Source organism: Ceratotherium simum, chromosome 35 (genome assembly GCF_057802395.1).
Source record: "Ceratotherium simum simum isolate JZ-2026a chromosome 35, ASM5780239v1, whole genome shotgun sequence".
In the NCBI taxonomy this organism is placed as follows: domain Eukaryota; kingdom Metazoa; phylum Chordata; class Mammalia; order Perissodactyla; family Rhinocerotidae; genus Ceratotherium; species Ceratotherium simum.
Genome location: NC_141934.1, coordinates 25473134 through 25498030, shown reverse-complemented (window position 1 = coordinate 25498030; position 24897 = coordinate 25473134). Strand labels below are relative to the sequence as shown.

Here is a 24897-nt window from a genome sequence, read left to right as displayed (position 1 = left end):
TCCCCTCACCCAGCAAAAGCCAATGGGGAAAGGATGGAGGCGGGTATAGGCTGAAAAGGGGCACGAGGGAACCGCCTGGGATGTTGGAAATGTTTTATATCTTCCCCTACATGATGGGTACTTGAGTGTTTACAGATGCTTTTTTAAAAAATCAAGAAGCTGTGTACTTAAGCTGAATGCACCTTATTTTACTGTGCGTATGTGATACAACTACCAAAAAAATTTTACCTTGTCTACATCCTCCAAAATTAGAATTCTCTCAGCTCCCCAAAGTGTTGGGGCCACCTCCCATTCCCTTAGCTCTTGCCAGCTACTAGGACAATTTTTTCCCACTCTTTGCCTCCTGGTACACTCCTACTTATCCCTCAAAACCCTATTCAAATGTTACCTTTTCTCTGAAATGTTCCTAGACTTTCTTCTGCCAAATACTAGCCCCTTCCTCTGTGCTTACAAGGCAGATTTGTGCCTACTGAGTTATAGTTATTTACCAGTCTGTGTCACTCATGAGGCACTTGGCATATTATGTGCTGTGCTCTCAGGTCCTACCATAGAGCCACAAAAGACCTCACAAAAGGCTGTGTTAGTTGACATGTCAAGTTCATTGAACTGGCCTGGGGAGGAGGAGACCTGTTGTTACTCCAGTTCTGCACTGTGTGACCTTAATTATGTTCCATCACCTCTCTGAGCTTCACTTTCCTTATCTGTAAAACGGGGATGACACCACATTCCTTGCATCTGGTCAAGTTATGGTGAGGATCGGATGACACCATGTATGTGTGTGTGTAGTGCAAATTTGAGGGGTTATTTCTTCAAACTTCAGCAGGCAATAGGGGGCAGTAGTGGCCCAAGATCCAGTTTGCCTGCTTCAGGTGTCAAGAAACAGGTGTAGCTACAGTGATGGAAGCTTCCTGGCTATGATGTGTTATTGAACTCGAGAGTTCTAGTAATGGTCCCCTGATTCCCCACCCTCCAGACTGTGGCAGAGTTCTTGTTTCTGCTGGCAGGTCAGTTCTGTAGCGTTATTCTGGGAGCCGTCGCTGGAGGGAGGCCCAGCCTGGAGCCTGCTCCTCTGGCCTCGCCGACCCATTCAGAAGCCCCTTTTCTGTGCACGAAATCTCTTCCTGCTTGTAATGCCTTCAGAGGTTTTCTATTAAACTGAATTGAACTAATGGATACAGGTTTTTTGACTTCCCAAGCAACCCAACTCTGTAGAAAAGTGCCAGGAACAATTCTATTTTTCTCTGGAAATTAAATATTAATTTTCAAACTGATTAAATAATGTTCTAACTCCACTTATCATGGATTTAAAATGTGGACATTTAGCATCTCAGTGGAATACAATGAATTGTATATGGGGGGGTTTATTATATAAATCAGGGGTCCCAAAATCAAGTGCCTTCAGGAATCAAGCAGCTTATATGATTGAGAGATGGCACCAGCTTAAGGCAATAGGGAGTGGGGAGGACTGTGGCAAACTGGAGCATAGATGCTGTATCTAAATACAATTTTTGAAAACACAGTGGTGGCCAAACCAAAGATGCAGCCAGAAGTCTTCTGTAAATGTATTTTTTATATTATAAAGTAATTAACTGTGCTATCTAAAAGTGAGAAAGGAGACAAAGGTAACTCTAATCACGGTACTGTAAAATAATTACTACCAACTACTTGGTTTCGTTCCTTCTTTATACAGGTTTTTCTTTCTGGCATCGTTGTCATAATTACTCACCAGGTGTCTTTCAACATTATTTCAGGATCTGAAGACAAAGAACCACAGGTTCTCAGGACATGCCAGGTCACCCACAGTAAATGTGCACTTCAGTGGTCCTCAGATTGGCATGAGCTCACGTGCCATGGTGTGCATGAACACATCCAGCATAACAAACAGCTGGCACATAATGGGTGCTCAATAAATATTTGATGGATGACTAACAAACCTCTCAACTGGGGTCTGGTCCAGAAGCCACCAGGTGGTGATCAGTGGTCAGTGAAGTGCAACAAAAAATGGGTCCTCCCTTCCTTCCTTCCTTCCTTTTCACGTACCATAAAATTCACCGTTTTCAAGTGTACGATTCAGTGGTTTTTAGCATATTCGGAGTTGTTCAACCATCGTCACTAATTCCAAAACATTTCATCAGCCCAAAAAGAAATCCCATACCCATTAGCAGTCACTGCCCGTTCCTCCTCCCCTCAGCCCCTGGCCACCGCTAATCTACTGCCTGTCGCTATGGATTTGGAACGGAATCCTACAATATGTGACCTTTTGTGACCAGCTTCTTTCACTGAGCATGTTTTCAAGGTTCTTCTGTGTTGTGATGTGTCAGTGCTTCATTCCTTGTTATGGCTGAACGATATTGTGTTATATGGATAGACCACGTTTTGTCTGTCCATTCACCTGTTGATGGACTTTTGGGTCGTTTACACTTTTTGGCTATTATGAAGAATGTTGCTATGAACATTCATGCACACATTTTTGTATGGACATATATTTCCAATTCTCTTGGGTATATATCTAGAGCAGACAAAATAAATTATTTCTACTCGGAATCAGAAGCTTGTTGTGTGTGGCAGGGACCAGGAAACCCGGTTAGAAACTGTTGAGGGGTTTGGATCAGCTGCATCAGTCAGTTCTCAAATGCTGGCAAGTTGTCAAGAGAATAACAAAAGGCTGTTTCCACAGAAAGGCTAGATCAGCTTTCTGCTGTCTGGGTATTAACACTCCTTCCCTCTGGTCCCAAAGAAGTCTTTTAAAATTCAGGAAGATTAAAGGAGACTGGGAAAATTTCTTTCATTATTCTTTTTTTTTTCATTTTCAGTTTTAAAATGTCATTTTATTGAAAACAATATTAATATGTAAAAATAATCAGAATTCAAGACAAATTTAACCACAATATCACCATCTAATCAAATCAGCCATTTTGGGGGGCTCCATGCTAGTCCTTTACTCATTTGATCTCAGATCCATCCCAGCCCTCTCTGCTCACCTCTGCATCACAAGAAACTAAGTTTTCCAGGCTCCCTTGCACTCTGCTTCCTGAAAGATCCTGCCAGTTGCAGGCACTGATGGAAGACTAGAGGGGAGAGGAAGGAAGGAGCTAGAGTGTTTGTCTCCCTCTCTGCTTTGGGAAGCGTCGCCGTTAGCGGCTGTCCTCAAACCTGCAGCTCCTCTGAAGTTCCAGTTTCCACTGGGTGGTCCTGGCTCCTGGGATCCAGTAACCCCACTTCCTCCCTTCTTTCCTCCAGTCCTAAGTGGGTTGGGGTCTTTCTGCTCTCGTTAATCTGTAGGTTGTCTCACCATCCCTTGTTTGGATCTTCAGCTCTATCGTCACCTGGTGTTTGGTTTCAAAATATATCCAGGAGCCAGCCCCGTGGCGTAGTGGTTAAGTTGGGCATGCTCTGCTTCGGCGGCCTGGGTTCACAGGTTCAGATCCCAGGCCCGGACCCACACCATTCTTCAGCGATGCTGTGGCAGTGACCCACATACAAAATAGAGGAAGATTGGCACAGATCTTATCTCAGGGTTAATCTTCTTCATGGAAAAAAAGAGGAAGATTGGCAACAGATGTTAGCTCAGGGCCAATCTTCCTCACCAAAACAAATATATCCACAAATTCTTGACCCTCCTCCCTTCAAAAGGTGGAGCCTAATTCCCCGCTCCCAGACTGGGAGGCAGAATTGGTTTAGTGACTCACTTCTGACTGAGAATGTGGCAGATGAGATGCTGTGTGACTTCTGGAGGTAGGTCATAAAAGGCATTGTTGCTTCTACCTTGCTCTCTTGAACCGCTTCCTCTGGGGGAAGCCAGCCGTCATGTCTTGAGGACACTTGAGCAGCTCTGGGAGAGGCGCGCATAGAGAGAAACTCAGGCCTCCCACCAACGTCGTGGAAGTGGCTCCTCCAGCCCGGGTCAAGCCTTCAGATGACTGCAGCCCCTGCCGATATCTTGACTGCAAGCCCCTGAGAGACCCTGTATCAGAATCGCTCAGCCAAGCTGCTCCCAAATTCCAGACCTACAGAAACCATGAAAGATAATGATTATTGTTGCTTTAAGCCACTAAGTTCTAGGGTAACTTTTTACACGGCTATAGGTAACTAATGCACCTGTTTAACCAATTTCCCGATTAGAGCCTTTCTGTTGAAAGACCTAGAGTGGGTTCCATTTTCTGACTGATACAAACCCCTGTCCTGAATTGTAAACCAAAAGTGAAATTAGCTTCTGTAAAAATGAAAAGTGTAAATGTGAGGCTGTTACTGACAGTGAAGGCTGGGTCACGTGACCCCAGACTCTTGTGATGGGCTCTGCATGCACACGGGGAACAATACCTGGAAGTAATTAATTACAGGCTGGAGGGGGTAATCCAAGCAGAAGATGCTGCAGGAGCACAGAAGGGGGCCCCTCCTGATGATAAGATCCACTAGTGAGGATATAGTGAAGAGGGAGGAACAATACTTTAAGAAAGACTTGGGTAATTATGTGAAAAGAAAAGGATGGTCCAGATCATGAAGATGAAATTAAAGTATTAAAAAGAGGAAGTTTCTAATATCAGCTTTTTAGATGGCCACATTTCTACAGGTAAGCACTACCAGCTTCCTGGCACCAAACTAAATACTTTTTGTGTGTGTGTGTGAGGAAGACTGGTCGTGAGCTAACATCTGTGCCCACCTTCCTCTATTTTGTATGTGGGATGCCGCCACAGCACGGGTTGATGAGAACTGTGTAGGTCTGTGCCCGGGATCTGAACCCGTGAACCCCAGGCCGCCAAAGCAGAGCATGCGAACTTAACCACTACACCAGCAGCCTGGTCCCTATGTTGACTTTTTTTGTCTGCTCAACATCCATTCTCTGCTCTGTAAGAGCACCCTACTTGTCCACTGAGGATTCCCCTCCCTCTTATCTTATCCCAGGCCACTCAAGTGGACTGTCCCTACTCTCTGGCTCTAAGCCTGACCAATCAGCAACTTCTGTCTCCCTAAGTACAGTGTTGGGCCAGGGGTGGGCATGTGTCTGAAGCTGATCCAGTGATACACAATTAAAATTCTTTGAATTTTCTGAGGTTATTGAACTGGTGGGGTGTAACCCTGGAGGTCCTGCAGACCACCGTTGCCACAAATGCAGACAGCCTGCATGAGAGTGATATCAACATTGTACAAATCTGGAGCTGAGGGTCAGAGAATGACAGCAGTCACGTGACATTGCTGAGCCCCTGGATCCAGCTGTGCCTGAAATTCACATCAGAGATTTCTTATTGATGTAGCTTTTTTGCTTAGACCAGTTTGATTTGTGGAAGAGTTTTGACAAACTTTAGAAATCCAAATCGAGAGGTGTTACAACTACAGAGACCTCCCCCATGTCTGTTCGGGATAAGCAGGCTTGATGCTATATATAACTTTGAAGTAATTTAGGTCAATTAATTGGTGGCATGGTTTAGACATTTTGACAGTGCATAAGGAGAGACTGTTTTCAAAGACTAGGTTATGGGCTAGAAAGTACTAATCACTTTAATTGTTGCGCTGTCCCTCATTGAAAGGATAATACTCAATTTCTTTCTGGGAGGGACTTCAGTTCCTCACCTGAAAAGTGGAGTAACATCTCCTCAGGAAGGCTGCTTGCCTGCCCCACTCCACAGACTGAGTAAGCTGCTCTTATTCTGGGTTTCAACAAAAGTCTGTGTGTGATTCATTCACAGTCCTTATCTGGTGTTATTTTTTTGTTATTCAGATATAATTTGTATACCATACAATTCACCCATTTAAAGTATACAGTTCAGGGGCTGGCCTGGCGGCATAGTTAAGTTCGCGCGCTCCGCTTCCGTGGCCCAGGTTTCTCAGTTCGGATCCTGGGCGTGGACGTACGAACCACCTATCAAAGCCATGCTGTGGCGGCGTCCCGTATAAAGTAGAGGAAGATGGGCATAGATGTTAGCCCAGGGCCAATCTTCCTCAGTAAAAAAGAGGAGGACTGGCAATAGATGTTAGCTCAGGGCTAATCTTCCTCAAAAAAAAAAAAAAGTATAGAATTCAATGGTTCTAGTTACAGTCACAGAGCTGTGCAACCATCACCACAATCCATTTTTTTTTAATTCTTAAAGATTATTGGTTCGTGCAGCTGAAAAGCCTAGAGGTAGCAAAAAATCAGGTGCAGTTTGATCCAGCTGCTCACATGACCTCCCAGGATGTGCTTTGCTCTCCTATCTCTTGGCCCTGCCTTCCTCCCTGTTGCCTTCTTACTCAGGCTGGCTCTCCTCAAACAAACACAAGACAGCCAGCAGCAGCCCCAGGCTTCCAGCCTGTTTTCTCAGCAACCCAATAGGAAAAAACAGCCAGCCAAAATAAAACCTTACCTTTCCAAGAGGTCCAGGAAAATTGTCATGGAATCTCATTGGACTGTCTGAGGTCAATGCCCATCCCTAAGCCAACCAGTAGGCTCACGGGTTTGACAGTGCCCGTTGGTCAGGCCTAGGTTTCCTCCTCTGGAACCAGGGAGTGGGGGAGGGGTGGTTCCCCTGAAGAAAATCAGAAAAATGGGGTGGATCCTAGTGGGCAAAACAACAGATACCCTCTCTATTCACTGGACCATGAGCTTCTTGAGAGCAGAGACTTCTGTCCTATTTTTTTTTTGGTGAGGAAGATCAGCCCTGAGCTAACATCCATTGCCCGTCCTCCTCTTCTTGCTGAGGAAGATTGGCCCTGGGCTAACATCTGTGCCCATCTTCCTCTACTTTATATGCGGGATGCCTGCCACAGCATGGCTTGATAAGCAGTGTGTCAGTCCGTGCCCAGGATCCAAATCTGAGAGCCCCGGGTTGCCAAGCAGAGCACACAAGCTTAACCGCTATGCCACCGGGCTGGCCCCTACTTTTGTCCTGACTTACCTTTGCAGTCCTGGAGCCCCATCTGTCACACAGGAGGTACTCAATGGCTGTGAGCTTCCTGGCTGGATAAAGCCCTTTTCCTTCCTACTCTCTTCTGGATCCTGGTTCATCCTCCCGGAAACAAGGAGTTCTGTGAGGAGGTAAAGGTTTCTACAAAGTGACCTGAGCTTCCAGAGGAAAAGTACTGTTTTTACCACAGACAAGACAACAGGTAAGGTGGAATCAATGCAAAAGTCTGCCAGTGGATGAATGGATAAACAGTGTGGTCCATCCACACAATGGAATATTACTCAGCCATAAAAAGGAATGATGTACTGCTGCAACATGGATGAACCTTGAAAACACTGTGCTAAGTAAAAGAAGCCAGTCACAAAAGGCCACATATTGTATGAGTCCATTTATATGAAATATCCAGAACAGGTAAATCCATAAAGCCAGAGAGTAGATTAGTGGTTTCCTCAGGCTGTGGTGGGAGTAGGGAGGAATTGGGGAGCGACTGCTAATGGGGTTCCTGTTTGGAATGACAAAAACGTTCTGGGACTAGATAGTAGTGATGGCTGCACGTATCTGTGAATATACGAAAAGCCACTGAATTGTGCGCTCTAAATGCGTGGATTTCACGGCATGTGAACTATATCTCAATACAGCTGTTTAACGCACACAAACAGGGAAGAGTTTTCAACCATCTGAGATGTAGTCCGGAAACAGCCAGCTCAGCACAGCCGGAGTAAGACGGCAGAAAGGGCAGCCAAGGGAGGCTGTGTCTTTGAGATTCCAACACGTTCCAAAGCCAGTCGGGGTTGGGTTATGTTTTTTCTAGACCATATTTCCACCATGAAGATCAAACAACTGCCATGGCTTTGAGCAAGAGACGAGCAGCGCCCGACATCCATCCATTTGCTGGCCTGGCCCTACCAGCTGGCCTGGGTGCTCTCCCGTTGACACGACAATTTCACAGCCCGTCAACATCAGATGAGGGCACTGTGACCGTGAGGGAACAAGACAAAGCACGAGCATGGGCTGGGCCAGGGAATACCAAACGCCTCCCTCTCTTGGCTAACATGAGTGATGGCTGCTTCTTCACCAAGCGCAGCTCCAGCCTGGCTCCGTATAGAGAAGATCTATTCAGAGCCCCAATCACAGAATCACCCCACTTCCTGACTGCACCCGCTCTAGAACAGACTCCCAGATCCTAAGCTCTCCCCAGAACCACCTAACCAAAGCCCATACTGTACTAGGTTCTTTCTAACACCCAACACTCTCTTACTGAGACGCCCACGGTTCCCACAGTGCACGTTCTCTCTCACTGCAATGAGTTATAAACCCAACTGGCTTAATTACCGGTGTGCCTGGTGGTCTTTGGCTGGAGGACATTGATGGCTTCCAAACACCTGCTTTTAATGTATTTATTTGATGCTAAAGCCAGCTCAAAGGGAACACAGAGGTCAACAGCACGTTCTCTGGCCTTGGACAGACCTGGGTTGAACCTCAGCTCAGCCACTTACTGTGTGACCTGTGGCAACTTAATTGACCTCTCTGAGCCTCAGTTTCCTCAGCTGTGAAATCATGTCATGCTTCTACACAAAAACCCAAAAAGCTCATTGAGAATCAAACCCATACAGTTTATCGTTCCCTGGGGGCCCTGCATAATCTGGCCCCAATCTCCTCTCTGTTTTTTTACCACACTTTCCTCCTCAGCTCCACTCATGGACCTGCTTGCTGGCCCGGCCCACGCCAGGCACATGACTGATTCAAGGGCTCTGCACTTCCCGCTCCCTCTGCCTGGGGCAGTCTTCGCCCATTTCCTCATGGCTCACTCCCTCGCTTTCCCCAGTGTCTGCTCCAATGTCACCTCTTGAAGGAGAAGCCCCCCAATTCAATCAAATCAATCAAATAAATCAAATCAATCACCCCCTAAGCCAGAGGTTCGCAAACTTGAGTGAGCAGCAGAATCACCCAGGGACATTTGTAAAATCAGAAAGGCCCAGGCGCATTCCACTTTGTCACTGCTGGTGGGAACGTAAAATGACACAACCACTTGGGAAAACAGTTCGGCAGTTTCTTGAAAGGTTAAACACACACTTACCGTGCAACCCAGACATTCTGCTTCTAGGTATTTACCCAAAAGAAAGGAACTCATGCGTCCCTGCAAAGACCTATACACAAACGTTCACAGTATTTGAATTAGGCACAAACTGGAAATGGCCCAAATGTCCAACCACAGGTGAGCGGACAAACAAATTGTGGTATATCCACACAGTGGCATACTACTCAGCAATAAAAAGGAATGAGCTATCTATACACACAACAATTTGAATGAATCTTAAAACATTATGCTGGGTGAACCAAACTGGACCAAAAAAACTGCATTCAGCTTATTTCCTGTTTTGGACAATTTTAAGTAAAACAGCTACAGACATTCTGTTCTCATTTCTGTTGGGTATAAACCTAGAAGTGGAATTGCTGAGCCATAAGGTTGCTGTGTGTTTAGACTTAGTAGGTACTGCCCGTTTCTCAAAGTGATTTTACTAATTACACTCTCAACAGCATTGTATGAGGTTCTAACCTTGGCAAGTTTGAAAACTGAAAAAAGGGCTACTGTGGTTGAAATGTGGGGAATAAAGAAAGCTAGATCTGGGGCCGGCCCAGTGGTGTAGTGGTTGGGTTCGCGTGCTCCACTTTGGCAGCCCAGGGTTTGCAGGTTCGGATCCCGGGTGCGGACCTACATACCACTCATCAAGCCATGCTGTGGTGGCGTCCCACACACAAACTAGAGGAAGATGAGCACAGACGTTAGCTCAGTGACAATCCTCCTCAAGCAAAAAGAGGAAGATTGGCAACAGATATTAGCTCAGGGCCAATCTTCCTCAACAAAAAAAAAAAAAGAAAGAAAGACAGATGCGTGGCTGCAACAGGGAGCCACCAGCACACACGCACACAGTCGGGGCTTTGCTGTCTGCCGCAGTGAGCCGTGGCCGGCAGCCATGCTCCTCACTTCCTAATGTATAGGCAGGAACAGAGGCACTGGTCAGATGAGGATGTAACATGTTTTAGCCACTCACTTCTCATCAAGTTGAAAGGACCGAAAATTAAGTGTTGATTTGCACAGCAACATTGTTTAAAATAGCCCAAACCAGGAAATAGCGTGAACGTCTATTAAAGGAGAAATGATCGGGTAAATTACAGTACATCCATAAAACAGAAAACTATGCAATCATCTAAAAGAATGAGACAGGTATCATCTATTAAGAAGAAAAAAGAACGAGGAAGGTCCATATACGCTGAGCTGGAAAGATGATTATACAGTATTGTTAAGTGAAAAAAGCAAATTGCATACTAGTAATATGTATGTCATGCTTCCATTTAAAAAAATAAGTGTATGTTTAGGTATATATGCCTATTCTCAGGAAAAAATCAAGAGGAGTGTGGACCAAACCGTCAACAGTGGTTACCTGGAGTGGAAACAGGATGGGAGGAATTCTACTAAACACATAATTTTTAAATGGTCTGATTATGGGTATGACAGACCCAGATCCCTTCATCCCACCTGCACGCTCCCCAGCCCACCTGGGATACTTGCCTGGCTTCCTGGCGTGAACAGCATCAGCCACAGCCCACGCTGTTCCCGTGGCTGCAAGGCCCTGTGCAGTGTGACAGTCACCTCAGCTCCTACCATTTCTGATGGGCTCGGGAGACCGCAGAGCAAAGGCTGCAGCTGCCTCAGCACCCAGGACCGTCCCTATTGGGGGGGTCTGCCTGGAAATGGGGGGAGGTCAACGCCGCATGGGGAGGACTAATGAGAGACTAAGGAGCAGGCAGAGAAATTGCTCACCTTCCCCCTCATACCCCCGCTACCCCGCTCCGTGCTGACGGGCAGGCCTGAGATTCAGTGGCTTCACACATCCTCCCCGGAGACACCCCGTAAGACCACGCAATGAGCTGCATATTCTTGCACAGCTGGGCCAGCTTGGTAACGTCCCACCTCGCACCGTTCTTCCTCCTCCTTTCTGCCTCACTTCCCTTCCGCCCTCGCCTGCTTCCCTCGCCTTATAGCCTCCAAAAGAGCAGCAGCTCATAGGCTTTTTAAGAAACCCATACAAAGGTGATGGGTGATGTTTTACTTTTTAAATATTTTTCTTTAAACATTTTCTTTAACTCGGAGCCCAACCATTTAAGCGGATGAGAGCCTCGAAGCAGAGAAGCACTACCAGGTTAATGTAACTGTGGTAGAAAACCTACACAGACCTGGCATTTACAGGGAACCTCTCTTCAGGTGGAAACAGACATTGAAATTCAGAGAGTGTGCCCAGTGCAGTTTAAAGAATCTTGTTGCTAAGGTTTGATTTTCCTGTTTTCCAAGAAGGATTTTAGAAGGCTGATCATATCTTCTACGCAATGCCCTTGGAGGGAGGGTGACTGTCAACAGAACCAATGCAGAGCAGACCGTGAGTCTCGTGTGACATTTCTGGTGTTTAAAGATGCAGTGAGGACCCCAAAATCGTCCATGACCATCTCAAGTCTGTCAAATTAAAGAAGGAGGAGGAGTTGGGGGGTGGGAGGAGAAGGAAGTGGGGGAGGGGGAGAGGGAAAGGAGGAAGAGCTGGGGGGAGGGGAGTGGGGAGGGGGAGGAGGAGGAGGAAGGAGAAGCCAGAACAGCAACCATGGGAAGTGAGGAGGGCGGCGTGGGTGGAAGAGAGGCTGTGAGGCCATTTCAGGTCTTTAGCCCTTGGGATCGAGGCCAAGAGACGGGGCAAGTAAAGCAGAGGTGGTCAGGAGACTGCTCAGACTCCTGAAAAATAGGGGTGCTCATAAAACAGTCTGTCTCAGTCAGCTCAGGCCGCTACAACAAAAATACCGTAGACTAGGTCATCTGTAAACAACAGAAATTATTTCTCACAGTTCTGGAGGCTGGAAGGCCAAGATCAAGGCGCTGGCAGATTTGGTGTGTGATGAGGACCCTCTTCCTGGTTCATAGATGCTGTCTTTTCTATGTGTCCTCACGTGGTAGAAGGGCCGAGAATGCACTCTGGGGTCTCTTTTGTGAGCACTAATCCCATGCATGCAGGCTCTGCCCTCACGGTTTCATCCCCTCCCAGAGGCCCCACCTCCAAACACGGTCACATTGGGGGTTAAGATTTCAGCATATGAATTTGGCGGCCACAGACATTCAGTCTATGCATAGTCTATGGCAGCAGCACAGGGGAGCTACACTCAAGGGCCCCACGCTGCCTCTCAGGCCCTAGCGTGGTTCCCCGGGCCCCTGTGGCTTGATTTTCCAGGAAGCAGTGACTTCTCCTTCCACACAATCACTGCTTCTCTTTGCTACGTGCCCAGCCCAACTGGCTCGCAGAGGGAGGAGCCATCCGTCATCTACCTGCAGCTCCTCCTCCTGCCCCCAGCTGGGGTGGGCCCCCACACCCACTCATCCTTTCTGGAAGCTCTAGATCTTCTCCTCCTGTTGGTGGCATCCAATCTCTCTTCGTTTACCTATGGCTGGAGCAAGACTTGTGGTCGTCCCAGGCGAGCCGATACTTGCTACTTCTCCAAGCTCAATCTTTATTTATTTTTTAATTTTTAAATGAAAATTTTCTAATATTACAGAAAGAGGAAGAATAGTATAATGAACTTCCATATACCCATCACCCAGCTTCAACAATTATTAACAAAATGGCCAGTCTTCACTTCATCTGTATTCCCAACCATCCCACCCTCCCAGTGGGTTATTTTAAAGCAATTCACAGATATTATATCATTTTATTCATAAATAATTCAGCAAGCACATAGTCTTTTTTTTTATATAATTTTATTTATTTATTTTTCCCCCCAAAGCTCCAGTAGATAGTTGTATGTCATAGCTGCACATCCTTCTAGTTGCTGTATGTGGGACGTGGCCTCAGCATGGCCGGAGAAGCCGGGCGTCGGATCGAACCTGGGCTGCCAGCAGCAGAGTGCACGCACACAACTGCCAAGCCATGGGGCCGGCCCATCGCGCATAGTCTTTAAATAGTGGCTCCAAGTTATGGAGAGAGGAGGTTGAGTGCTGTGCGTGGAATGGACAGAGAAAGATGCCCTCTAGTGGAGCGACCTCCAATCCCCTTTCTGTTGTTTCCCAACAGTTTAGCACTGGCCCGCATTTCCATGCCCTCCTCAACAAGGCATGAGTTGTTTCCTGCTCAGCCTCTGATCTCCCTTTCTAAGTTTGGGTTGTCCATCTCTGCATCACTCTCGGTGAAGGCAGAGTTTTATTCCTTCTATAGAAGCTAAAAAGTTAAATCCTTGCTTTCCCCCATCCCAGGGCACGGCTATGACCCAAGTTCAGCGACCTAGATGCTCTCCCCGGGGATTTGAGTTTGGAATAGATAAACCGTGGTACGTGGAAGACCTAAAGGAACAGCATGGTGGCTGGTGCTCAGAGAGTGAGGGGCTTCAGTGTGAGATGAAGATGGTGAGCAGACACAGATCAGACTGTGCAAGTCCGTCGGCCACTGTAAGGACTTCGGGTTTGATTGTAACTCGGCATTGACACCTGGTGTGATGAAATGTATGTGTTTATCAAGATTACCTGCTGCTGTGTACAAAACAGATTAGAAGGAGAAAGAGATGAAGCAGATAAACCAGTTAGAAGCCTACTGTAGCCTTCCAGGAGGGGAATTAAGAGTAAGTGGGGCCAGGGTGCTAGCAGAGAGGTAGAGAAAAGTGGAGGGATTTGAGAGAGATTTTGGAGGTAGAATTGATGGGACTTGGTTGCCCTAGTTTCTAATTCCTCTCACACCACAGTCAGACATCAGCGTTGATTCCATGATGTTGTTGTTCAGGATGAAATGCTTCAGTGGTAACAATAACAGCAAATGTAATAGTAACAACAACCAATGATAACAATAATAATAATAGCAATAGCTAACATTAATATAGCTCTTACAATGTCCCAGCATCTATTCTAAACACTTTACATATTTTAACTCATTTAATCCCCATAAAAATCCCGGAGGGAGGTATGACCGAGATTATTCCCATTTTGCAGATGAAAACACTGAGACAAAGAACAATTCAATGACTTGCCAGAGGCTGTATAACACACCCACCACATCAAACATGAACTTGGCCCCACAGTCAGTTTCCGGTCCCCTGTTCAACTTCATTTCCCACTGTTCCCTAACTTGCCCCATCCACTCCGGTCCCAGCCTGCTGACTCACACATGAACAGAGCCTGTCCTTCCTCCAGACCTCACACACAGTGGCCCTCTCTTCTTCCCTCATGTATTGTCTTCAAATGCCCGGAGGAGGCAAATCTGTAGACAGAAAGCAGGTGGGTGGGTGCAGGGCTACCCGACCTGGTATACAGGAGGTACTCAATGGCTGTGAGCTTCCTGGCTGGGTAAAGCCCTTTGCCCTTTCCCTTCCTACCTTCTTCTGGAGCCTAGTTCATCTTCCAGAAACAAAGAGTTCTGTGAGCAGGCAAAGGTTCCTACAAAGTGATCTGAGTTTCCAGAAGAAAAGTACTGCTTCTACCACAGGCAAAACAAAAGGAAAGGTGGAATCAACCCCAAAGTCTGTCAATGGATGAATGGATAAACAAAGTGTGGTCCATCCATACACTGGAATATTACTCAGCCATAAAAGGGAATGATGTATTGCTGCAACATGGATGAATCTTGAAAACACTATGCCAAGTGAAAGAAGCCAGACACAAAAGGCCACATAGTATATGACTCCATTTATATGAAATGTTCAGAATAGACAAATCTATAGACTCAGAAAGCAGATTAGTGGTTGCCAGGGGCTGGAGGTGGGGGGGAACAGAGAGGGACTACTAATGGTACAAGGTTTTGGGGAGAGGTTAATGAAAATGTTGAGAAATTAAAGAGCGGTGATGGTTGCACAACCTTGTGAATATGCTCAATACCACTGAGTTGTACACATTAAAAGGGTGAATATTATTTCATGTGATTATATCTAAATAAACATAAAAAATGAATCCTCCCCCCAAAAATAAAAAAGAAATGCTAGAACACACCACCACCAAATAAATTGAACTCAGATCAAATCTCTTGATCCAACTACCAATTTACAGAAAATATAGAGAACAAACATATTAAAGGACTTTACAGTGGTGAAATTAGCAAAATTCAGACTGAGACTCTCCATAAGACAAACAACCTTGTTTCATCAACAAAAAGATTTTGAGGCTAAGAAAAAAAAAAGAGATGAAGGATTAAAAGAGACTAAGGGACGTGTCAACCAACTGCAATATGTGGATATTATTTGGGTCTTGAGTAAAACTGTGAAAAAATAAATTGATGAGACAATTGACATTTTGAACACACTGGATATTTGATATGAAGAAATTATTGTTAATTTTTTCAAGTGCGATAATGGCACTGTGGATATATAGTTTCAAAACGTTTTAGAAACACATTTAGGGGCCGGCCCCCCGGCATAGCGGTTAAGTGCGTGCGCTCTGCTGCTGGCGGCCCGGGTTCGGATCCCGGGCGCCCAGCGAGGCACCACTTGTCAGGCCATGCTGTGGCGGCGTCCCATATAAAGGGGAGGAAGATGGGCACAGATGTTAGCGCAGGGCCAGTCTTCCTCAGCAAAAAGAGGAGGATTGGCATGGATGTTAGCTCAGGGCTGATCTTCCTCACAAAATAAATAAATAAATAAATACATTTAAAGTGTTTATATGGGCCGGCCCCGCGGCTTAGCGGTTGAGTGCTCGCGCTCCGCTGCTGGCGGCCCGGGGTTCGGATCCAGGCGTGCACCGTGGCACCGCTTCTCCTGCCATGCTGGGGCCGCATCCCACATACAGCAACTGGAAGGATGTGCAGCTATGACATACGACTATCTACTGGGGCTTTAAGGGGAAAAAAATAAATAAATAAAATCTTTAAAAAAAAATAAAGTGTTTATAGGTGAAAAGATATGGTGTCTGGGACTCTTTTTGCGATTGAAGAGTGCTAACACATCTGGTTTCTGTGACACAAGAATTCCTTGATTCTCCTCCCTTTTCTCAACCCTCTCTTGCTCCATCTGAAATTAATTTATTTTGGTTTTATTTGTCTATGTCCTTTTCCCGCGAGAGCAGTCATCCTGTCTCTCTTGTATATTGCCATAGCCAGCAGGGTTAGCAGAGTACCTGGCAGACATTAAGAGCTAAATATTTACTGAATGAGTGAATATCAGTTTAGGTCTAATCACATCTACTGCTCTGCTCCTGAGTTCCAGGTCCACATTTCTGGCTGTCAACTGGACATCTACACCTACACCCAGACCGGACACTTCCTCCAGGTTTCTTTAATAATAATAATAAAAGCTAACTCTTCTATAGCACTTTGTGTGGCCGGCACATACACTGATTTGTTTAATAATCACAGTCACCCTCTGTGATCTCATCTTACAGAGGGGGAAACTGAGGCACCTATTGGTCACATGACTTGCCCAGGCTCACACACCCGGTCAGTGACTGCACCAAGATTAGATCTCCGAGAGGCTCTGGGAGTTTAACCACGAGGCTCAACTGCTTCTCTTTACTTTTCATAAGATTGTAACCATTCTCGTAAGCACTCAGGTTCACCATTCGGAGGTCACCTCAGACTCTGGCCTCCCCTTTCCCTCCCTGAAGTCATTTCCATCCCCCTCACCCTCCCAACCCTTTCCTACCCTGGTCTGGAGGCTCAGACAGCAGGCTGGTGCTGTCCCCTCCCAACAGGCTCTCAGGATATCTTTGCTGCCTTGAGGGCAAAATTACCCCAATCTGGACACTCGTTATTCATTCCTTCATTCACCACGGCCACCCACTGGGTTCAGGGCCATCTCTCCCAGCTGGGGGACCTTAAGCAAGTTACTTAACCTCCTCTAGTGGGTTGAATGGTACCACCCTTCCTCCTCCCCCAAAGAGCTGTGTCCGTGACCTCGTCCCCAGAACCTGTGAATGTGATCCCATTTGAAAACAGTGTCTTTGCAGATGTGATTAAGTTAAGGATCTTGAGGTGAGACCATCCTGGATTGTGTGGGTGGGCTCCAAATCTAATGACAAGTGTTTTGATAAGAGATGCAGAGGAGAAGACAGACATACGGAAAAGAAGGCCATGTGTGCGAGACAGAGTCCGAGACTGGAGTGATGCTGCCACCAGCTAAGGAAGCCAGCAGCAGGAAGAGACAAGAAAGGATTCCCTCTAGAGCCTTCAGAGGAAGCACGACCCTCCCAACACCTGGATTTCAAACTTCTGGCCTCCAGAACTGTCAGAGAATAACTTTCTACTATTTTAAGTCACCAAGTTTGTGTCAATTTGTTATAGTAGCTACAGGAAGGTAATGCCCCTCCCATTCCTCACTGTCCTTGACTTAGGATGGGAAAAGTCACGTGTCCACCTCATTGGGTTGCTGCGCAGGGATCTGACCATGGTTTCAGCTCTTACCAGCTGCCTGGCCTTGAGCGAGTTATTTGACTTTTCTGTGCCTCAGTTTCCTCGTTTGTAAAACAGGGGTAATAATACTTCTTAGGATGTTGTAAGGCAGCCATTCTCAAACTTTTTGGTCTCAGGGACCTTTTCCGAGGACACCCTTAAAAACTATTGTAGACCCTAAAGAGATTTTGTTAGTTGGTTTATATCTGCTGCAACTAGAAATTTAAACTGGTGGTTTTTCAAAATATTGATTAATTAAAAAAAAAGGCACATTCGGGGCCGACCCAGTGGTGCAAGTGGCTAAGTGCGTGCGCTCCGCTGCGGCGGTCTGGGGTTTGCAGGTTCAGATCCCAGGCGCGCACAGACACACCGCTTATCAAGCCATGCTGTGGCGGCATCCCATACAAAGTAGAGAAAGAGGGGCACGGATGTTAGCCCAGGGCCAGTCTTCCTCAGCAAAAAGAGGAGGTTCGGCATCTGACGTTAGCTCAGGGCTGATCTTCCTCACAAAAAAAAAAAAGGCACATTCGACACAAATATTTTTTAGTAAAAAATAACTATGTTCCAAAACTAACAAAAAATGTACTGAGAACAGGGGCATTGTTTTATATTTATGCAAATATCTTTAATATCTGGCTCATTATAGGATCCTCATACATAGCCTCACATCCGCTTCTGCGTAGTCAATCTACTGTGGCACCCTGTGCTGAGTATATGAACACCTAGCCTCTCACTGACATATAGCTAGCAAACGGGACAAGCTCACAGAAACCCTGTGGGTATTGGAAGGCCCCAGCTGTCATCAGGCCACACTTTGAGAACTGATGGAGTAAGGATGAAATGAGGAAACATTTGTAAAGCACTTAGAATAATGCCTGGCACATAGTAAGTATTATATATTTCTAACTAAATATAAAGCAAATGCTCAATACATTTTTAACTTTTTTTTTTCAGTTTTAATCAATATGTGCTGGGGTGGGCTTTATAGCTACAAGGGCATTCTTATTTTCTGCTTTCAAGGACCTCACAGTCTGATGGGAGAGGTATGTGTGTCACCACACCGTTAAAACTTGGTATTTTAAGAGCAATTTTACGGAAGAAGGCAGCGGGCTGTGGGAATGCAGAAGAGGGTCCCTAACCCATGCGTGGCGGGTGAGAAAAGGGGAGGGGTTGTGGGTTCAGGTAAGGCTCTCCTGGGGGGCGGGGGGTGTCTGACGGACAAGTGGATTTAGCCATGTCAAAAACACAGGGGACTTGGGACAAGAAAACTCGAGGTGCTGAGATCCAAACCCCGGCCTCGCCTTCTCTGTGAAGTGGTGTTTATGTCACAAGGAGCCGCTAATAGACGTGGCTGGGCGGGCGGGGCAGCCCGGCGGCTTTGGGGGCAGAGGACCCCACGACCCTTCTGTCCCTCTCCGGGGCGCCTCTACTGGAGCGCAGGGCCCGGCGCCGCCAGGTCCGCCCGGTGACCGGGTGGGCGGGGAGCGTCTGCGCGCCGGGAGGGGGTCGTCGCTTCCTCCACAGGATGGGCCCCATCCCGGAGTCCCCCTCGTGACCCCTCCATTCCTCTCCTACGCAGGGGCCGCCGCCTACGCTGCGAATCGTGCAGAGACGAGAGACCCCCACCCCCGCCAGACCCCCACCCCCGCCTCCGCCCCCTGTGCTCCGGGCTAGCCTTGACCCCTCCCGGGCGGGAGTGGGAGAGGAGGAGCCAGGACCCGGCCGGAGGAGGGGGCGGGGCGCCCGGGCGCGCGGGGGGCGCAGGCGGGTGGGGCGCAGAAAGGTCCGGCGGGCAGAGCGCGGGGCTGCCGAGCGGGCGGGGGCGGGGGCGGGGGCGGTGCCCGTGGGGACCCCAGGGCGCCCTCGGGCGGCAGCGGCGCGCCCCTCGCCAGGCCGGGATCGGGGCGGGGCGCGCGGCATCCCCGCGGGGGGAGCGGGTCACCCGGCCTCGGCGCCGCCAAAGTTTCCCGGAGGAGCCGCAGCCGCCCTTCCTTCCCAGGCCCCGGGCGCGGGGGCGACCCTCGGGCGAGAACTGTTTCCGAGGGCAGCGCGCCCCCCTCTCCGGCTAGACCCCGCGCCTCCATTGCGCCCAAGTCGGATTCCCAAGTTGGGAGGCGCCGCGGGCCTGCGCACGCGCGCGCCTTCCTCGCCTCCTCCTCCTCCTCCCCCCACTTGGGAGCAGGCTCCGGGCCGAGCCGGGCGCCGAGACCCGCACCCCGCGCGCTGACCGCCGGCTCCGGGCCGCCGCCTCCGCCCATGCCGGCGCCGGCCGGCCGCCCGGTGCGCCCTCGCCCGAGGGCCAGCTAAGCGCGGGCCGGCGGCGGCGCGAGGTGGGCCCGGCCCTGCGCTGCCCTCGACAGCGGCAAGTTTGGGAGTTGCACTAGTTTGCGGGGTGGGGGAGAGGCCGGGCGGCGGGCCATGGAGGAGGACCGGGGGTCGGCGCTCGCGGCCGAGTCGGCGCTGGAGAAGAACGTGGCGGAGCTGACCGTCATGGACGTGTACGACATCGCGTCGCTCGTGGGCCACGAGTTCGAGCGGGTCATCGATCAGCACGGCTGCGAGGCCATCGCGCGCCTCATGCCCAAGGTCGTGCGTGTCCTGGAGATCCTGGAGGTGCTGGTCAGCCGCCACCACGTCGCGCCCGAGCTGGACGAGCTGCGCCTCGAGCTGGACCGGCTGCGCCTGGAGAGGATGGACCGCATCGAGAAGGAGCGCAAGCACCAGAAGGTGGGCAGCGGCCTCAGTCTGCCCATCCGGGCAGTGGGGCCGCGGGACCTAAGGGCCCTTCAGCCTTGGGCAACTTAGGTGCACACGTACGTGGATACAGGCACTAGATGAGAGAAGACCTACTGGATGAGAGAGGGAGGGAGGGAGGCCCTGGCCCTCTTGTGCTCAGCCAGGGGCACCTGGCATATACCACCCTAGAGATTAAGGGCAGTTCTTTGCTGTCAGACCTGAGTTCCAATCCTACCTTTACCATTTAATAGCTGTGTGACCTTGGGTAGGTTACTTAAGCTCTCTGTGCTTTTATTTCCTCACATGTCAAATAGTGATAATAATAGGACCTACCTACCTTTTAAGAATTAAATGGGATGATATATGTAAAGTGCTTAGATAATATTATGCTTTTCTGGAAATGAAATAAGCCCCCTGCCCTTCAGTGTTACCCAAGAATACATGACGCCAGGCCCCTTTCTTCATCCCACCCTAGAACCCCCCAGAGCAAAGGGAATATGACTTCCCGCCTCTGAGCTCATTGACCCCCAGTGTCTGGGTTCCTATTTGCAAATTGTTTCCCAGGGTTCCTTCTAGTTTATTAACCTGTGCTCTGAGGTGCTTGCCTCTCTGTGGTTTTATCTTTAATCCTCAGTGTAAAGCTGTGAAGTTGGAATTATTATCTTCATTTTACAGATGAAGAAACCAAGGGTCAGAGTAGGGGGGAGGGATTTGTCCCAAGTTAGTGCTGAGAGAGTCCCACCCCCAGTGGAAGTAATTCTAGTGTCTCTTCCCCATCCTGTTTGAATTGGGGGAGGGAGATGATGTGGGGCAGCTTTAAAGCTAAGACTACCCTGAGAACAAGAATCTCTCTGGGCTCCTGAACCAGGGCTTCCCCGCTGGGCCAGGAGTCCAGCCAGATGAGGTGCCTGGGGAAAAGGAAGCGGGAGACCTGTGGTTTCCTGCCCTAACCTCAGCCCAGGGAAGCTCCCGTCAGACCCTTCAGACTGAGAATGGGAGGAAACGCCTTTCCTTGGGAGATCAAGGTGCCTGAGCGGGCTCTGGCTTGCTGTGTGACCCCAGGAAATACACTTGGCCTCTCTGAACCTCCCTGGCAGGCCATCCTCTATTGTGTACTTTGAGCTCCATGTGTTTTCAAGGAACGTAGCCCAGGCTGTGTCTCCAGTCTCAATCTGAGGGCAGATCTGCGGGCAGTTAAGAGCGCCAGTGTTGGTGAGGTTTGACTGCGTTTATCCTTATGGGTCCCTTTGCCCTGGGGTCGGGAAGGAAACTCTAGCTCCCAAGAGTTAGGCAGCATTTCCAAGATCATACTGGGAGCTTGAAAATGGCCAGCCCTGTAAATACTGTCAAGCTTCCCAGGAGCGGGGACTTTGGAGCCAGACAGCCTGGTTTCAAACCCTACCACTCACAGGCTGTGTGATCTTGGGCAGGTCACCTAGCCTGTGCTTCAGTTTCCTCAGCTGTAAGACGGGGATAATAATAGTACCCATCTAGGGTTGTGTTGAGAATTAGAGTTAATCTATATGAAGTGCTCAGGACAGAGCCCGGCCCATTGTGAGGGCCTGACAGGTGTTAACTGTTCTTTTTAGGCCTGGAGGAGCTTTCACTGAAGTGCCTATAGGCTGATATAGGGGACCCCACCCCCCTTCCAGGCACCCTACTCCCACCCCAGATCCCTCCATTTCTCCTAGGGGGTCAGGGAAGGGAGGGGCCTTGAAGTCCTCTCACGTGGCTGCCTCTTGATAACAGGGACTAAGGGGCCTAGCCCAAGTCACACAGAAGTCCTGGCACTCTCATCCCTACCCCTGGCATTTTAGTTCTGCTGCAGCCGGGCTGGGAGGCGCCCTTGGGAGCCATCAGAGACCACTAGGCCTGGAGTCAGATGGAATTCTCAGCCAGCTGCACTTGTCGCTCCTGGAATGCCCTCGGCCAGGAAGTAAACCCTAGCGTGTTCAGAGCCGGGGTTGTTTGTAAACACTGAGGGCGATCCCTGATAAATCAGAGGACAGAAGGCTTTTTTTTGTATCCCAACCCCAGTCCCCTTTACTTCATATTCTTGGCATCGAGAGAGACTTGTCTGATTTTTTGTTTTTTCCTGTAGTCTCAAAGGCTCTTCAAGGTGTTACTTCCACAGAAATCGTCTTAGCATGTCCTTGATCTTATCTGTTCTTTCTTTCCTTCCTTCCTTCCTATCTCACTCCCTCTCTCCTTCAACAAAGAGGGCTCGGGTAAAGCATGCACCCTCTCTCCCACCAACTCCTCCTCCCCACAGACCCCCAGACTCAGTCATTTCTGCTCATCACTCAGACCCAGGCCACAGTCTTATCGTGTTCTGCCTGGTTACTCAGTCTGCAACCCCACTGACAAGCCACAGCATGCAAAATGCCATCCTAGGTGACGTGGGTGGTGCAGAGAAAAGGAAAGCCGGGTCCTCATGTTAGGCAGCGGGTGGGAAACTGGGAAGACAGGAAAAACACACAAATAGGCTTTAGAAGGTGGTGGCTCTGCAGATAGAGTTGCATATAATGTGAACAGTATATGTTGTTCATTTATTCATTCAACAAATTTATTTATTGAGCACCTGTGTGCCAGGCACTGTTCTGGGCACTGGGGGGACTGCAGTGACCACAACAGATGAGGTCGTTGCCCTCATGGACCTGACTTTATAGTGCAGTGCTGTTGCATAGAAATATAATGTGGCTTATCACATTAATAAAAAGACACAGATAAGGTTAATTTTAATAACATATCGTATCAGGGGCTGGCCCCGTGGCTTGGCGGTTAAGTGCGTGTGCTCCACTGCTGGCGGCCCGGGTTCGGATCCCGGGCGCGCACCGACGCACCACTTCTCTGGCCATGCTGAGGCCGTGTCCCACGTACAGCAACTAGAAGGATGTGCAGTTATGACGTACAACTATCTATTGGGGCTTTGGGGAAAAAATAAATAAAAAAAAATTAAAAAAAATAAATAAATAACATATTGTATCAAACCCAGCATATCCAAAATATTATTTCAACATGTAATCAATGTAAAAATTTGTTTTTTTTCCTTGAGATATAATTGACATATAACATTGTATTAGTTTTAGGTATACGACATAATGATTTGATATATGTATATGTTGTGAAATGATCGCCCCAATAAGTTTAGTTAACATCCATCACCATACATAGTTACAAGAAAAGTTATTAATATTTTGCATTCTTTTTTCCCCACTATGTCTTTGAAATCCTATGCATATTTAACCCTTACTGCACGTTTCAGTTCAGACCAGCCCCATTTCAAGTGCTCAGCAGCCACATGTGGCTTGTGGCTACTTTATGGAACAGTGCAATTCTAGTGTGAGGAGATAGATGTTTTTTTTAAAGTTTTAAAAATTTCTCCTTATGATAAGTGCCATGTAGAAAAATAAAACAGGTAGGTATAAAACAGACTGGCCAGGGTGGGGATCTATTAGATGAGGCAGTCAGGAAGGCTTCCCTGAGGGGGTGACATCTGAGCTGAGATCTGAACGAAGTGTAGGTGCCAGCCAGAGAGATCTGGAGGAGGGGCATCTTAGGCAGAGCCACAGCAAGTGCAAAGGTCCTGAGGTAGGAATGAGCTTGTTGTCTTCAAAGAACACAAAGAAGGCCAGTGTGGCTAGAGTAGAGCGAGTGAGGAAGAGGAGTGAGAGAGGAGGTCAGGGAGGTGCAGGGGTCTGATATGCTGGGCCTTGTAGGCCAGCACAAGGAGTCTGAAGACTATTAGTGCCGAGAGAAGGCAGAGGAGGTGATCAGTCAGGGGCTTCCTGGAAGAGCCTTTTCAGCTGGTATGGAGGCAAGGTTAAATTCTCTGGGGTCAGCTCACAGGCAGGAACCAGCTCCTGCAGCATCACCTTTAGTTCAGAGAAGAAAAAGAAGAACTGAGGGTTAAAGTCTATGTTCGTCTCCTATTGCAGCTGTAACAAATCGCCACAAACTTACTGGCTCAAAACAACACAAATTTATTATACTGGATGATATGATATTATGCATAATATCAATATGGATAATACTGGATAAAATTCTGGAGGTCAAAATCAGAAATGGGTCTTAGTGGGTTGAAATCAACGTGTCGGGAAGTTCATTCCTTTTGGTAGCTTTCAGGGAGAATCCATTTCCTTGCCTTTTCCAGCTTCTGGAAGTCACCCACGTTCCTTGGCTTTTGGCCTCTTCCTCCATCTTCAAAGCCGGCAGAGTGGCATCTTCAAGTCTCTGACTCTGACCCTCCTGCCTTCCTCTTTCACTTATGAGAATGCTTGTGATTACATTGGGCCCCCAGATGACCCAGGAGAATCTCTCCGTCTCGGGGTCCTTACCTGGATCACATCTCGGTGTGCTCAGCCTGTGCCAGGTGGGAGCAGAGAGGAAAGGGCCGAAGAGCCCGAGGAGCACGTGGGAAGGTCCCATACCCACTCCATCATTCCGCCCCCACTTCCACCCTCTGGCCCTGCCCTTCACCTCCCCTGCTGACCTTGAGCAGCTGTGCGAATACTTACGTTATTACCTCTCGTTTCCCCAGTGCAGCAGGCTCCCTGACAAAGGAGATGGGATTTAGGAACTTGTTTAAAAGATGAACAGAGGCGGTGCTGAACGTCCGGCCACCTGGGCCGCCTTGTGATGGGCTGTAGGAGGAACAGAAATCAGCAAACACATCTTTAGCACGTTCTGGGTGCTGGGCACTATTCCAAACATTTACATATTTTAACCCTTTAATCCTCACGACAGCCCTCAGGGGTAGATACTACACTATTTTCCTCGTTTCCGAGGCACTCAAAGGTTGAATAACTTGTCCAAGATCAGCTAGTAAGTGGTGGAAACAGGATTCAAAGTCAGGTCAACAGTCTCCAGTGTCCACGGTAAACCACCAG

The 24897-nt window shown here is 48.4% G+C and overlaps 1 protein-coding gene and 1 long non-coding RNA gene across 4 annotated transcripts in view; one reads left to right on the top strand and one right to left on the bottom strand.

Moving 5' to 3' along the window:
• Positions 1-2505: 2505 nt before the first annotated feature.
• Positions 2506-12066, bottom strand: LOC147912480 (uncharacterized). Its single transcript, XR_015549825.1, has 3 exons — positions 11767-12066; positions 6870-6999; positions 2506-4007 (listed from the first exon to the last, which is right to left on the bottom strand). It is a non-coding gene; the product is annotated as an uncharacterized LOC147912480 (long non-coding RNA).
• A 7124-nt stretch (positions 12067-19190) lies between these two features.
• Positions 19191-24897, top strand: part of RILPL1 (Rab interacting lysosomal protein like 1) — a 43273-nt gene continuing 37566 nt past the window's right edge. For 2 of the 3 annotated variants that reach the window (XM_087423413.1, XM_087423412.1), the window contains exon 1: positions 19191-19999. In XM_087423413.1, coding sequence (XP_087279539.1) covers positions 19691-19999 — 309 coding nt within the window. In that variant the 5' untranslated portion in view covers positions 19191-19690. The remainder of the gene's footprint in view (positions 20000-24897) is intronic. The other variant, XM_004430057.3, reaches the window with a different exon arrangement.